The sequence below is a fragment of the Magallana gigas genome, chromosome 3, assembly GCF_963853765.1.
Source record: "Magallana gigas chromosome 3, xbMagGiga1.1, whole genome shotgun sequence".
Classification (NCBI taxonomy): domain Eukaryota; kingdom Metazoa; phylum Mollusca; class Bivalvia; order Ostreida; family Ostreidae; genus Magallana; species Magallana gigas.
Genome location: NC_088855.1, coordinates 35,175,068 through 35,191,338, shown reverse-complemented (window position 1 = coordinate 35,191,338; position 16,271 = coordinate 35,175,068). Strand labels below are relative to the sequence as shown.

General features: G+C 32.6%; 1 protein-coding gene across 1 annotated transcript; it reads right to left on the bottom strand.

Annotated features, from left to right (window-relative positions):
- Window positions 1-1,628: 1,628 nt before the first annotated feature.
- On the bottom strand, window positions 1,629-10,403 carry LOC105334755 (nuclear speckle splicing regulatory protein 1). Its single transcript, XM_034479933.2, has 7 exons — window positions 10,320-10,403; window positions 10,088-10,163; window positions 9,134-9,202; window positions 7,093-7,221; window positions 6,035-6,242; window positions 4,467-4,584; window positions 1,629-2,355 (listed from the first exon to the last, which is right to left on the bottom strand). The coding sequence occupies exons 1-7, from the start codon at window positions 10,337-10,339 to the stop codon at window positions 1,734-1,736; spliced, it is 1,242 nt and encodes a 413-aa protein (XP_034335824.2). The 5' UTR covers window positions 10,340-10,403; the 3' UTR covers window positions 1,629-1,733.
- Window positions 10,404-16,271: the final 5,868 nt, after the last annotated feature.

The window sequence follows — 16,271 nt, the reverse complement described above, 5'->3', positions numbered from 1 at the left end:
TCGAAGCAGATTTATAAAACACTTCAATAGCGATTTTCCTCATAATATGTGATAAGTAGTATCATGCTAGCTGCTGATCTGTAGCTCTCTGATTGAATAAAATTGGATAGACAAACCAGAGTTTGTCTATCCAAATTTTTTCAACCAGAGAGCTACATATCTGCAGCTAGTATCATGTATTTCTAAAATGTAATCAAAGTACCGAAGAACTGACGGGAGTTGATTTTATCGATGGTTATATATTTTTAAAATCAATGATATGTTATTTTGCATGACAAGTACAGGTAGTTTCTAATCTGTATTTGAATTACGCACATTTTTATAATATGATTTTTCGGACTTTTCGAAACAATATTGAACTCTCGTCTCGTTCAACCAAACTCTCGGCTATCGCCGTTAATCTCCGACAAGTATGAGAGACTCTCTGCTTATCGGAGATTTACGGAGACAGCCGAGCGCCGAGTTGAACGAGATTATATTGAACTCTGGCGTAAGAATACATACAACTACAAAAAATATATAAATTGTTCGTACCATTTAAAATCTGACTTTTTTTAAGGGTATTTATAAATATGTTTCCTTGAAAAACAATGCTTTAGCATACATTATTTCGGATTTATCAATTATTCTCAAGAACTAATTTTTGTCAGCGGCGATGATTTGTGCTTTGGTCCAAACACTGTTTCACTTTCGGTTTGTCAGAGTAACTGCATAGGAGAGTTGATTAAAATGAACTCCCAAAAATACTAAATTTTACCGTCTGGATTTTAGTGAGGTCATTTCAAAATGCGTCAAATTTGGGGGGGGGGCGTTCAAATGAAGATTGGTTCAATTCAAAAATTAAAAAGAAAATAACCCTGAGGATGGCATTATTCTGTGCGTAAAATATCAAAGGCGAACATTTTTTTTTACATTTTCTCTAATATCAATACAACGTACTTCTACAAAGTTTTATTTTATCGTGTAAATACACTGCATTTTACTAGAATGCGCAAAAAAATGCCAAATGAAAACTAAAGTCAGCCTCCTCGGGGTACCTTGAACATTATTGATTTCGGTTCAACAACAGTATTGGATGGATTTTTCTGATTTGATTACATAAGATTAACGAAACTAATATAAAAAAAAAGTCATGAACAATTTTTTTTTTAAACAATTTATTTCTTGTTGTTAAGTTTCCCCTTCATGCGCAAAGAAGGAATCGACAAATATGAATGGTTGTAAAGCAATCGACTTAAAATATGAATTTTAAAGAAAGGTAAATCTTTACATAGTAGTACACTGAAGAAAAGTATAATCAAATATTCAATTTTAATCATGATAAAATACCCCATACATTCGTGCCTAAAAATGCGTAAGATCATTTTCTTGAAAATTCATACGCAGATACAAACCAGTAGGAGCAATTGAATTTTAAATACTAAAAATTTCTTTCCTTGGCCTTTCCTGTAACTTTAATTTTGTATTTGAGTTTGCTCTTTCAAGAAAGCTATTATCGATATTTAAACCAAACTCTAATCTACATAAATATCATAGGAGATATGAATTGGTGAGTGAGTGTGTCCTTTCTGTCCTTGTCTTCACCATTAATCTTCCATTAAAAATACACAATTACTGTATCCCTTTACTCATTTTGCTTTCAGTAAAATGAACATTTTATTCTCTAAATACATACCATATTATAGATATTAATAATGAAAACAACATTTATGACCCAATACTTCTTCAGTTTTTCACTCCTGTTGGTTCATTAACTTTGCTTTTTCTTTGGCAAGCTTTCTCTCTAAATACCTCCTCCTTGCTTCATTTGCGACAGAATCTGTAGTTTTCTTGGCAACCACTCCTGATTTTTTATTGTCTTTGCTTTCCTCACTCACATCTGACACTTTGGCTTTTTTCTCCGACTCTTTGACTGAATCTCTCTCAGCAGAACGTTTTCTGTCTGGATTCCGCTGTTTTTCAGAGTGTTCTGAGTCCTCTGACCTTTTCTCAGACTTTTTCTTACTGTCTCTGTCTGAGCCCTCACTGTCAGAATCACCCCTTCTGTCTTTCCTTGAGTCCCTTTCACGGTAACTTGTCCTTTGTCTATCTCTGTCTGACTTTGGAGAATCCTTTCTCCTTTGTCTGTGTGAAGAGGGGGAATGTGTGTTTTTTCTATGTCTTTCTGATGATTCTGGTGATTCTCTTCCTCTCCTGTTTTTGACCTCAGAATCAGAAGAAGAATTCTTCCTCCGTCTTCCCCTGTCATGGGAGGAAGATCTTCCTCCTCTGTTTCTTGAATCCTGTGGGGATTTGTCTCTGGATGATCTTCCTCCCTCCGTAGATTCTGATTGTTTGGGACTGTCGGGTTCTTCCCTTCAAAATCATAAAATTAAAGTTATTTATTTATGTATTATTTTTTGCATAAAGACTGGACAATTTCTGATATTGTGTTTAGTTACATGAATTAAGAATTTTTGGTACAATGTAACAATTACAAGTTTAACATTTTGCAAAAAAAAATTCTTCATTGTGTATTGTATTCTGACAATCGTTTCAACACAATTTTCCATCATCAAATAAATATCAATCAACTCGTAAATGATAAATTATAAAAATTTGGATGTTAATTCATGCCAGTTGACATGTTTTCGACCCAAGCCATTGTAAGGTAAAAAATATTATACAAGTAAACAAGTGAAAAGCTGTCAATGTGACAGCAAACCGGGTTTTCTTTTATGTGAACTTTATCCATAATCCATGTCAACCTATATCCAGTGAAATGGTGTACCCCTATATGCAATATTTTGCCAAAAAGTGACTAAGTTCAAAAGCTGGTATTTTTTTCATAAATTATCAGAAATCAAAATCCTAGCAATATGCACACCTCTGATATACCCTATGTACAATTGATCTGCAAAAGAACAACTTCCTATCTTGAAATCTGTAGGAGGAGTTATACATACAATGAGGGTACCCTATATGCAATATTTTGCCAAAAGTGACTAAGTTCAAAAGCTAGTATTTTTTTCATAAATTATCGGAAATCAAAATCCTAGCAATATGCACACCTCTGATATATGTACAATTGATCTGCAAAACAACAACTTCCTATCTTGAAAACTGTAGGAGGAGTTATCCGTACAATGAGGGTACCCTATATGCAATATTTTGCCAAAAAATGACTAAGTTCAAAAGCTGGTATTTTTTTCATAAATTATCAGAAATCAAAATCCTAGCAATATGCACACCTCTGGTATATGTACAATTGAGCTGCAAAAGAACAACTTCCTATCTTGAAAACTGTAGGAGGAGTTATCCGTACAATGAGGGTACCCTATATGCAATATTTTGCCAAAAAGTGACTAAGTTCAAAAGCTGGTATTTTTTTCATAAATTATCAGAAATCAAAATCCTAGCAATATGCACACCTCTGATATATGTACAATTGATCAGCAAAACAATAACTTCCTATCTTAAAAACTGTAGGAGGAGTTATCCGTACAAAGAGGGTACCCTATATGCAATATTTTGCCAAAAAATGACTAAGTTCAAAAGCTGGTATTTTTTTCAAAAATTATCAGAAATCAAAATCCTAGCAATATGCACACCTCTGATATATGTACAATTGATCTGCAAAACAACAACTTCCTATCTTGAAAACTGTAGGAGGAGTTATCCGTACAATGAGGGTACCCTATATGCAATATTTTGCCAAAAAGTGACTAAATTCAAAAGCTAGTATTTTTTTCATAAATTATCAGAAATCAAAATCCTATCAATATGCACACCTCTGATATATGTACAATTGATCTGCAAAACAATAACTTCCTATCTTGAAAACTGTAGGAGGAGTTATCCGTACAATGAGGGTACCCTATATGCAATATTTTGCCAAAAAATGACTAAGTTCAAAAGCTGGTATTTTTTTCATAAATTATCAGAAATCAAAATCCTATCAATATGCACACCTCTCAAAATCCTATCAATATGCACACCTCTGATATATGTACAATTGATCTGCAAAACAATAACTTCCTATCTTGAAAACTGTAGGAGGAGTTATCCGTACAATGAGGGTACCCTATATGCAATATTTTGCCAAAAAATGACTAAGTTCAAAAGCTGGTATTTTTTTCATAAATTATCAGAAATCAAAATCCTAGCAATATGCACACCTCTGATATATGTACAATTGATCTGCAAAACAACAACTTCCTATCTTGAAAACTGTAGGAGGAGTTATCCGTACAATGAGGGTACCCTTTTGGCAGCCGCCCGCCCACCCGCCCGCCATTTTCACCATTTTAATAACCGGATTTTTCCTTCGGAAAACCCGGTTAAAAATATTATACAAGTGTTAAGTTCTTATTTAGCCAATGAAAAAGGATTTTGCAAACAGAAAATGAAGTGTTGTTTTATTACATGTTCTTTTGATAGTACTTTATACACGTTTGATATTACATGTATTAACCTTCAATACTTACTTTACTTTTACTTTTGTTGTTTCTCTGTGCTCTTCTTTTACAGGTTCTGCTGACTGTTCATTTAGCATGTACCGGTAAAAGCCACTCAAATCTCTCTGCTTTTTCACATCTAACATCTCTATAGAATAAAATGATTAGATGCATGTTTATGACTTTGTTAATTAAATTTGCCTTAAAAAAATCAGAGAAAATCTGACTGAAATGTATAAAAAGCTGCAAAATTGCATGTACATCTTCTGTCCATAAGATAATTTTTCAGTGAATTTGGAAATGTAGTCTAAGAACAAGATTTCAACAGCTTGTTCCTCATAAAATTCAATCTCAATTTAACGAGGCCGGGTCTAATTTGTTCTGCCCTAGATTTTTGGATGAAACTTTTTACATGAATTTCTACTGATATAATTATTATTTTAAGATTAAAAAATAAGACTTTTACCACACTGTTTGTTTAGGGGTGACTCAAAGTTTGTTCATCTTTAACATAGGACCCTATGGGATTTAGCTTGAAGTGTATCAATTTTGCATATTTTTTTTACATTTTTTCAAAACTTCTGCCCTAGGGATTTCTTTTTCTGTTCTACATATTAAAGTTATTGCTAAAAGGCATCAAATTGTCAAATAAAAAAAACCTTTTACCTCCTGGTTTGTTCCAGGGGTCTTATTAAAGTAGATTTTTGTATGCCCAATTTCCCAGATTCGTCAGATAATGGCTATTTTTTATTTGACAAAGGCGGAAAAGGTGATCTTCTTAGTATTATTAAAACATTCAGACATATTTAAGTAATAAAAAAATATATAACATCACATATTATGGGTCATTAATATAAAATGCATGGTTACTGTCTTGAAATATATGAATTAAGCTATATTTAGGCGGGTTAAGAAAACGTGACAGAGGGCTAGGCTTGCTGAACCCTCTTCACGTTTTCGACCCGAGCCCAAATATAGCTTATACTTCGAGATATTTATGTTTATTCCACAATATAACATAATTTTTACGCATCAAACGAGATATTTTCAACAATTTTCGCTGAATATCTGCAGTTGAAACTATCACGCCATGGCATCAACCAAGCAAAAAGATGACGTCACAATACAAATGAAACGCTGCGCGAAAGTGTGAGTACTCGTTCTGTACTCGGCCTCGTTAAGATAAGTTTCCACGATTTTTCTTTTTCTTTTTGTTATTTATTTGCATCTAAACCTGTTTATATGAAAATAACTCAGGGTAGATTAGCAGGACATTTCTAAAGTTAGAATATTTTGAATTTTCCTTACAATAGCAAGCAAATTGCAACTGAATGCATATAAATAAAGCCATAGTACCGGTATATATTTTCCATTGAAACTATATAAAATAGGAAAGTTTGATATAAAATGAAATATAATTACGGTATTACATAACGTTTATTTTCACAGTGTGGACATAGAAAAAAAAAAGGAAAATAATAATGGGATAATGAAAAAAATTAAAAATTATTAAAAACAGCTGAATCTTGAAATTAGTTTTAAAAGTACAAGCAGGAATCTGCAGTGTATAAGTACAATATTTTGACAGTGTGTAGTACCTTCCATGGCCGCCTCCCTTCTCTCCTTCTCCTCTTGTTCCTGTATTTCCTGCATCTTTTTCTTGTATGCTCCGGTCACGAACACCTCCTTGTCTTCAAACTCGTTGCCTTCCTTTTCTCGTTCTTTCTGGATTTTTTTCTCTGCTCGTCTCTCATCCTCTTTCTTTCGTATTTCTGCTGCCTTCAGTAAGCCTGCTATATACTTGGGCTTAAAATAAAATAATAAAACATAGAAGATCACAAAATGAAAAGTTGTTCACCACCTTAATTAAAAATACCACAGCATTATGTTATCATAAAAAAATAACTTTTGAGGACTTATAAAATGCATGTCAATTCTCACTCACATTATTTTTATAGGAACTTTAATGATTTTTAGTGTTGAATATTTGACAAGTTTTGAAGATGAATCAGATGTACATGTACTTTTACAAGATTTTGAACAATACAACTATCTTGGTCAAATACAAAAATGCTACAAATTTAAAATGAAATAACCACATACATTGTTATCATCAATTTTTTTATGTTTTTAAATCGAACCTTGAAATTTCATCCAAAAACTGTTGAACAGAGGTGAAATAGTATCATTTCTTTTTCTATACAAATTACTATTATCTGTCTGAATAAATATAAATCATTATAACATTAATTTGATCCACAGAGCTGGATCATGTCTATTGGTAGTTGCCTGGCATGTATCATCATTTCAAACTCGATGCTTCGCTTCTCCTTTAATCTACATTTACTGATACAACAAAGCTTTTTAAAAATGAACTCTATCAAAATGCGCTAAAATATAGAATCATATAAAAAGTACTATGCCATTACTTTCAAAAGGTAAATATGGAATCAGAAACCAGTGGTGATCAAGAAAATTGGATCGCACTCTGTAAAATTGACAGTATCAAGAAATGAAAAATTGATGGGTATATCAATAACAAACTAAAATACTACATGACTATATTTTTTCTAGCATTTGACATGTAAACAACATATAATAATATGCTTTTTTCTACATTCAAATGTAACGAAAAATTGGGAAACTCAACACACACCTTCTTATCCTTCTTCTGCTGGAGAGCTGCGTCCTTTTCCTCTTTTTTTGCTTTAAGGTCATCATAGATATTGTCATACTCGTATACAGTTGGGTCCGCCTCTAATGCTTTGTCTATTTCAATTTGAGTCTAAATACAAATTCATCATTAATTAATTGTTTATTAATTAGTAATATTTCTTGCATTTTGCATATAACTTAAAATTTTTTACTTCCTAATTTCTATTGTAATTGTAATTAACAACAGGTATCTAAAACAATGTTTACTAACTATATTTTTATTTTGCTCTGAAGTTGAGTACTGGTACTTGTATATTAAATTAAAATTCTAGTTTTTTAAAACGACATTGTGTAACTGAGGATGAAATAATAATGTCAAAAAAAGTACCACATAAATTTAATTTTTAAGTTAAGGTGGTATGGAACACCTCCATATTGTGACATACGGTTTATCGAAATAAACAATAAAAACAAGTGTAATGTTATAGATACTTTTTTACAAATTGTCATCGCCTAACAGTATAGTGCAATGGGTTACAGTTCACTACGAACCTATAGGTCACAAGTTCTAATCCCTTTTGGGATTTAAACATTTTTACCTTTCCAAAAATATTCAAAACCCTTTTTTTTGGTCAAATATTCTAAAGTTTTAAAATTCTAAACCGGTAAAAGTATTTAGATTATTACGTACTTTTAATAGAGAGGTTTAGCAAACCAACGTGTACGCGTACGTGTAGAATGGAAAATATGTGCATTACGTCATCAGTTTGTGTAATGACGAATTTCTACACGTATGTACCCGAATGAACATACGTGTAAATTGCAAAGTACCCGTAAGGTCGAACTTGTAGCCTCTGTTCCCCTGTTGTCTATTAATTTTAATAACTATGTTAACTTTTCTTAAGCCTGGACATTTAATGCGAATGCTGATATCTACCAACATAAATTTTCATTAGCGTTTAATATGTTATTGGAGTTTTATTTCACGCATCTCTTCCTCAAAACATGCAATGGCTCCGTTATCTTATTAATTTGCGATATATAAAAATGTGCATATATAATAAATGATGTTTAATAAAATCATCACATGCACAATTCCTACTTTTCGTTTATAACCAACATTTTCAGCTTAGTAGGAGAGGATATCCATAATTACATTAAAACATTTACACGTACAAGTACACGTTACAACTGCCAAACAAGAAAAGTAATTGAGCTGGTACGCGTAGTTCTAACTTGTAACCTACACGTACAAGTACACGTACACGTTGGTCTGCTAAACCTCTCTATTATCAACAGATGTATCATACCACCTTAATATCATGGGATACCATTATGTTATTCAATTTACTAAAAATGGATAATACTTCATTTCTGTTTTTATATTTTTGGGGGCAATTGTGTAAGCATTTGTGCCATTTTGCCTCCTTAATTCATCACATAACAAACATGTCATCATTCAGTATGGTAGTACACAATAACATTACTAAAGTTCAGTTTACATTACATTTAGTTTTAATTACAACTTAATTAGTAATGAAATTGTGCCTGTGTTTTATTCTAAATGAAGTTAATTTACAGAATTGTGGTTTCTCAAAAAATAATTCATTAATGAAAATATTCTCTGTCCAAGTCCCTTTAAAACCTACTAATCTATAATATCTTGTAAAAAGAATAATAACTCCAGCAGTATTTTTTAACAAAAGAAGTGACCATATATCAAAAAGAAAACTTTTATATATCATTCTTCCAGGGCATTTTTGTTTATGTCCTTTCTTCAGATTAAAGCTAATTTGTATTGTGGTTTGAAGTTTCTAATTTGTAATCTACTTTTAAAACTAGACAAGTTTCAGTGTTCATGTATTTTCCTTTTCATGCAAGTGTCCTGTGGTTTTGTGTACCAAAGAAAGTGTTGACCACACAATACAAGCAGTTCTCTTTACTAATACTATCAGATTTAGATATCACTCTGTGGACAATTTTCGAACCTATATAATATATGTACATTGTAAGACAATAAGTATATGGAGAGCATTACTTACTTGTCTTTTAATTTTTGCCTGCAATGATGACTTCTGTAAACTTGCATTGATTTCCTGTTTTGGTGTTTCCTTAAAAAAATACATTTCATGATCGTTTTCATTGAAAAGTCTTGGCAAACATCAATACTTTATCACTTGAGCATACACTCCAATATTTTAGTTTTTATATGTTCAGTGTGCAGTCTTAGAGGAAGAAATTCGCTCATAGGCTGATCATGTGACTTTTAAGCTAGCTCTCTAAACTCTAAACATGCATTTTGTGAAATAAATTGAATATTGTGACTTGCCTGTAGCTAAAAACCAAATCATGATTTGCGATTATAAAATCATTAACAAATTAAACAAGTTTATACAGGAGAATGTCACATTTTCATTTTTAAAATATGCTACAGATCAGTAAACAGATGATCTGCTAATGTCTGGTTTGTTGCAAAGATAATGTTACAGCTAGAGGTTTTTCCCCCAAACTGTGTCTTCACTGTCTTTTGCTGTATACAGTCATTTCATGCATATCATTTACAATTTTATGTTAAGCTATGGTACGCAATTTTAATAATATGTCATGAAATTTTAATGCATGTGATTTATGCTATGCCAAACATTTTAAAGTAAAATGATAAGAAGCCAGAGTTAACCACTAATCTGCAATGTGAGCAGTTACTCTGTAATATAAAATCATTTAACACCCCAAGTTGAAATTATATCGTATGCTATATACTATGGTATGATATGAGAAATGCGAATCTATAAGATTGTATACTACTGTATAAGATTCTAATGCTGTGCTATGAGACTTTAATGCTATGCTATGTTGTATGTTGAAAATATATGCTTGAAGTGACTGTTACAGTGTACATGTATACAGTGGTATACAGCTTATGCCATTTTGTATACAGGAGTAATTCTCATCATCTTCATCCATAAAATTTACTATTTTACTACAATTTTACTAACCTCATCACTGTCGTCTCCAAATACATTTGATGCTTTAAATGTTGATTGTTTCTTCTTTGGAATCAAAAGTCCATATCTGAAATAATATTTGTTAAATTCCATTGACAGTTTTATGTTTTGCATATTGATGTTTCATGAGACGGATACAGATTTCAATTAAACTAAAGTTTGTAAAGAAATTGTAAATGCTATCTATGGAACCACAAACATCGTTTACAAAATGATTCCTTACTGTTTGTTAGCTGGATTCATGTCGTTGTGTATTCAACAGAGAAAACGCGGGATATAGTATGAAAGTTTTAATTGAAGGTCGATCCCGATAAAAATAAAATTTATCCTCATAAAAAATAAAATATATTAGAATTCAAACGTTTTGTTTTTATCTATTGATACAGTCTATATTTATATGTCATTGTATTTTGTATGACATTTAATTGAATAAAACAGTAATTAGCCTAACTCTAATGTTTTGGATTGGGTTTTTTGTTTGATTTTTTGTTTTTTTGTTTTGTTTTGTTTCGTTGTTTTTTTTTGGGGGGGGGGGGGGGGCGGGTTATTTTATCCACATTTGAGGTCTTGCACAAAAAATCATAAGCATAGTGGCAATTCCATCCCACAACCGGACTTTTTATTCATTTATGGAAACCAATCTTACTTTTATTTTTTAACTTTTAGGACCTAACTGATGGTTCAAATGTATACAGTATATAATGTTAATCTTCATTTTTTGAAAATGTTTCAATGAAAAAACAAATAACAAAATAATATGATGAAAAATTTTAATCACATGAAATAGTCACATACTTTACAATATTGTAAGCAGTTTACTCAACTATCACTTCATGACACTTGCTAATGCATATATATCATTATCTAATATAAGTATAAAGAAAACCATTATATTAAAGTAGTCTCCCTTTGTGATTGTTTATAGAAAAAAATGGCCTCTGTATGCGCGGTAAGTAACCTAAAGTTCACTTATCCTATGGTACGTACGTTTACTCATAACGCGGCCTGTGTGAATTTGCATTTTGCTTTGCCGTTTGATACCTGATAACGATGATGATCTGATTTTATAGTAAACGTGAAACACATTATAATAAAGTTAGCCTAGTATGTATTCATAAACATTAAACAAGAGTCGTGAAAGGGGCAAAATTTAAATTTGGGGACAACTCTGCTGCCTGCACGGCCGTGGCGCACCTCACATTTGAAACGACGATCTATTTTTAAATCGAAGTTTCTTTTTATGCCAGGATTGAGAGAACCCGATCGTTACTCTAGTATGAAATAGTTGAATAATAGAATATATATTATAATAACTTGAAGATGACAACAAAATGTTCAGTTTTGATTTAACCCACCGATTGTCGATCATACATGAATATTTACCATGAACTATCAAGTTGCTACCGTCTCCATGCCTTTAGAGGTGCTCCTTCTTTAAGGCCCTGTCACACCAAGCTGCGTCCCCACAGCGCGTTCACGGCGTTGTAAAGTCCATGGAATCGCCGTAGGATCGCAAGGAAAATTCAGAAAAAATGTGCAGTTTTATTTTGAAAATTTTACAAGTGGAGATGTCACGGCGACCGAGGCGTTCTCTGACTGCGTGCACATGACGTTCTTTACTTCTTGGTAGGTTAATATTAATTTTTACAATTGTATGGGAAACAAACAAGAATTTACAACTAGTAAATAAATGATTAAAAATTGTTTTGATTTAATGAAAAGGTACATTGTAATTAAAACATAACTACTTCTAAACAATTTATGAGGGATTGGACAAAACTCTTCGTAGTCAGGTCTACAAAAAGATCCGTTATTTATAGTTGTTAGAAAACAGAGAAAAGATGTGAAAACATCAGAGCCAAATGGCATGAATTCCATCAACGTCCATTGATAGCTCTTGGAATATTAGCAAATGCTACTTTTTACATCGTCATCTACATCCAGTTTGATAATTATTACATCGCTTGCTATTGTACAACAGCCATTGTTCGAGTTTTCGTGGTCTTGATGACAACGAACTAGAAACATCGTGGGAGCGCGGTATAAATGCAGAGGAAACGTCACGAGAGCGCGATGAACGCAGCAACAGCTCTTTGGGGTCGCTGTGTGAACGCAGCCAAATGAAAAACAACTTGTTCAAACGCTGTGGATGCGCAGTGAGAGCGAGAAAGTGACGCAGTGAAATCCCAAAGGACTCCGTGAGGTCTCCGTGCAAGCGCATTTGACTTATCACTGCGTCACACTGCGATTAGCTGCGTTCCTTGAGCACGCCGACGGAGCTCTCGTGGCGCTGTTGGAGATCTTACGGCGCTGTCATGGCGACCTCACTTCGCTTCTACGGCGTGTTTATCAGAACGCAGAGCCACAGCGCGTACTTTGTGCATGTTCAAAGTGCGCGCCGTCGCATGGCGTTCTAAAATGTTCAAAGCGATCCCACCGCCAGGGACGAAGATGCCGTTGCGTTGTAAACTACGTTTACTTTGGCGTTTTACATTTTTAAAGGACGCAGTGGGATCACCGTGAGGACGCAGCTCCGGTGTGACGGGGGTTTAAAATACCAAAAGTTGACTAATCTGTTCTCTGAAATATAGAGCAATTAATCGTCGAAACCCACGGGTTTTCTATCCGTTACACTGCTTTCAACAGTGTTACGGATAGAAAACCCTGGGTTCCGACGATGAGAGCAATTAAGATATTGAAATCTCATCTGTGTGTACGTTCGAGGCTTCTAATCCCACACAGTGCAGAAGGCTTATACCAGTATGATATAACGAAAGACAGGGAAACCTTTTCGCAATACAAAAAGACACGTCCAAGAACTAAAAAAGAATCTTTCCATTCCTTATGCTAACGAAAGATTGTGCAAGTATGCACTGACACGGACAGATTTACATGTTTCATTGTGGGTCGCACCCATATAATACAGAAAATTAAAAATAACACGTCTTGTTGCACAGTCATTTGCATTCAAAACAATACGTTGAAGACACAGGCGCCTGACGTAAAATATATCTTTCAAGAAGGAAGATTTTCCCCTGTACTATAATGACAACTACTATTATTATAGTATAGTGGATAATCATACATCTTCTCTAGATAAGTGTCCGATTCGTTTTTCTCGTCTCCCTTTTTCTCATATCCCATCTCTTCTCATCTCAGATGAGAAAAACGAATCGGACACTTGGCTAGCGAAGATGATAATCATATTATTAAAAGATATGTTTTCATACCAGGCGCTTTTGATTGATGAAACAACTAACCTCCGCGAAAGCAACCACCGTTCCACCATAAAGACAAAAAGAAATAAAAAAGTCCGACGGAACTGAACATTTCAACCTTAGTGGTCACCAATGGAAATATATGACAGTACATGTTGTGGTTATTGACCTTTATCTTGGATGCACAGACTTGCACGCGGTGTTTTCTATATTTTTGATAACTTTTTATGGATGAATCATTACATGATTCAGTAATAAAACATAAACAGTCAAAGGCTTTCGTTGGTGTTTCATGCGGGCTATGTAGTAAGCTAGCATTGCCAAAAAATAATTTTTTTTGGCAATGTGTTAGCTACCTTTACACCCTCGTGAAACACCAAAAGATATACATTACTAGAAAGCATTTCATTTTTCAAATTTTTAAAAATGATTTTCAATTTTTTTAAGTTGGTCCTCAAGGTCATTACTTTTCTCTAGAACTTTTTTCCCCGATATCTTGTTCGAAACGAAATACAGCCAATACAGTATCTTGTTCTTTTAGTCTTCTACTGCAAAACATGTACCTTTTGCCTCAACTGCAAGAGAGGTGCGATACGGCCGTGGCTGCTGGCAGTGTTATAATGGGTTTCAAGGTTTTGTACATACCTTTTAGTTTAATTACAATGAATTTTTCTATGTATTAAGTAGTTTAACTATATTCATAACCATTTATTTACGTTTTCAAGTGTCTGTACCCGTGATAACACTATAAAATGTACGAATTAGTATTCATCAATGACGCAACTTAAGTGACGCACTGTTAGTGTGCAAGCGGGGTTCAAAAGGACCGGATGGTTGTGGCCATTTTCAGATACATGTTTATCAATCTCCTTGAGAAGAAGAGCTTTGTATAAATATATAGAAAAATATCTAAATTTCCAAGCTTAAATATATGCATTTTTTAACTTAATTTCTATAAGAGTTTATAGCTAAACAAACCATATCTAAAATTTTAAGGGACATCTGAGATGGTTAATGTGTTGACCACTGAGCCTCCTTAATCCTATAAAATGTCACGATTTGAAAAATATTTAATCGTATAATTGCAATTTATATATATCATTTGTACATAACTGCCTGAAGAGCCAGGAATGGCGAAAACGTTTGCGGTTAATAGGATCAATTTGTGATTTTATTCTGGATATTTATTATTTTTAAATCATATATATATATATATATATATATATATATATATATATATATATATATATATATATATATATATATATTATATAAAACAATCAATAAGAAATCATTCTTTGAATGTTACATGTACAAGGTGATCCTAGCTTACAGTCGAGGCGTTATTAAATCTGTAATGGACTTTATTTTTATTGATCAGGGGCACGTTTCTCAAAAAGGCCTACGTCCAGGCGTAAGCTTAGTCCGGACTAAATCAGGGACTAAACCTCAAAACCAGACTAAGTTGCGTTTCACAAAAAGACGTAAACTTAATCGGGACTAAATTTGGGTTTAAATCTACGCCTGCTAATGGGTAGGCGTAAGTCCTTAGTCTGTGCACAAAAATGGCGAGTGTTTTGTTTCTAAGGCAAAATATACAGATAATTTTATTTTTTGGTTTGTTTTATGTGTTATTTGTACATGTATGTATAACTTTAAGAAATACCTATTGTTCGATAACTGTTTCTATTTCTAAAAAAAATTAAATTTAAATCAATTTGATAAATAATGGGCTCACCTTATTAAACTTATATAATATACATTACTACTCGTAATGAAATTTACCTACAGTGTGAAGAATGGGTATACCCCAATAAATGATATAAACACAATTATTTAAAAAATGCTTTATTTCTAAATTAAACATTTATTCCCCAAGAAGATAGATGTATATAAGTACGAATAGATTATTGATTTTTTTTATCAATTCTCAGTAAGCATGAACTAGAATTTAATGTTTCTAATCAAATTTGAACCTGTGAAACGAAACTGATTTCAAAATTATGAATAGGAGCAACTCTAAACGTCTACATTTGTAATGTGTCCTTGTGTGTGGTTGTTTGTTCTTTACATATACATGTATTACTGAACACTTTACAACACGAATGCATTATCATTTTCATTTTTTTTGCTCCTAGTATCTTTACAAAACCGTATGAAAGCTACATGTATTTTGGAATGTTTATGAACTCGCATTTAGATACAATCAATTTTTGTTTGTTAAAATATTACTTAAAAATGTGTTTTAGAAGCGTGCAGAGTGTGCATCAATTTTAGATCTGTTGACAAGCGTTTGTCCAGGTTATCGATTATTATAAAATTTCACATGCACACCTTGAATTTTTGGAAATAAAATTCATTAATCTTATTAATCTAGAATGAAGTGATCAATTGCATTCATATTTAGCATCGATCGTAATTCTTTTTAAAAAAGTATGGGGCACATGTACTATCAATGATCTCCGTGCATATTCATATGCATTGTTTATTTGTACTCATTTAATTGAATTGATCTTTAATTACTTGAATTCATGATAGTTTTGTTTCATCACATTTAAGATGTACGTATATCAAGGGATTTTTTTTTTATTTCGAAGTTGTCGACTTGCAATACAAAAGCGTTGTTTTAGCAGTTTTACAACAGTGTGCATTATTTACAAATTTAACTAGCTTGCATTTGTCATACTTATTATATAAACAATTGTATACACCCCCATCCCAATAACCCAAAGCAGATAGGGAAAAAAACCTCACATGCACTTATTAAAACCGCAAAGATGCAAAATGTCTTATCCGGAAGGGGATAGGGGATTTTTTTAGATAAGGCATCTAAAAAAAATCCCCTATCCCCTTCCGGATAAGACATTTTGCATTTTCCATTTAACTTGTAAAAACCTTTTATTTATAAAACTTTCTTTAAAAAAGAAGAAAGTAAAACTCACATGCACTTGTTAAAA

What these genes read in the sequence shown, in the direction of transcription:
- LOC105334755 (XM_034479933.2), bottom strand. Translation starts at nt 10,339, where the DNA reads ATGAATCCAGCTAACAAACA. An exon ending in AGGCAAAAATTAAAAGACAA is followed by an intron (nt 7,222 to 9,133) that starts GTAAGTAATGCT and finishes ATTTGTATTTAG; the next exon opens with ACTCAAATTGAAATAGACAA. An exon ending in ACAACAAAAGTAAAAGTAAA is followed by an intron (nt 2,356 to 4,466) that starts GTAAGTATTGAA and finishes ATGATTTTGAAG; the next exon opens with GGAAGAACCCGACAGTCCCA.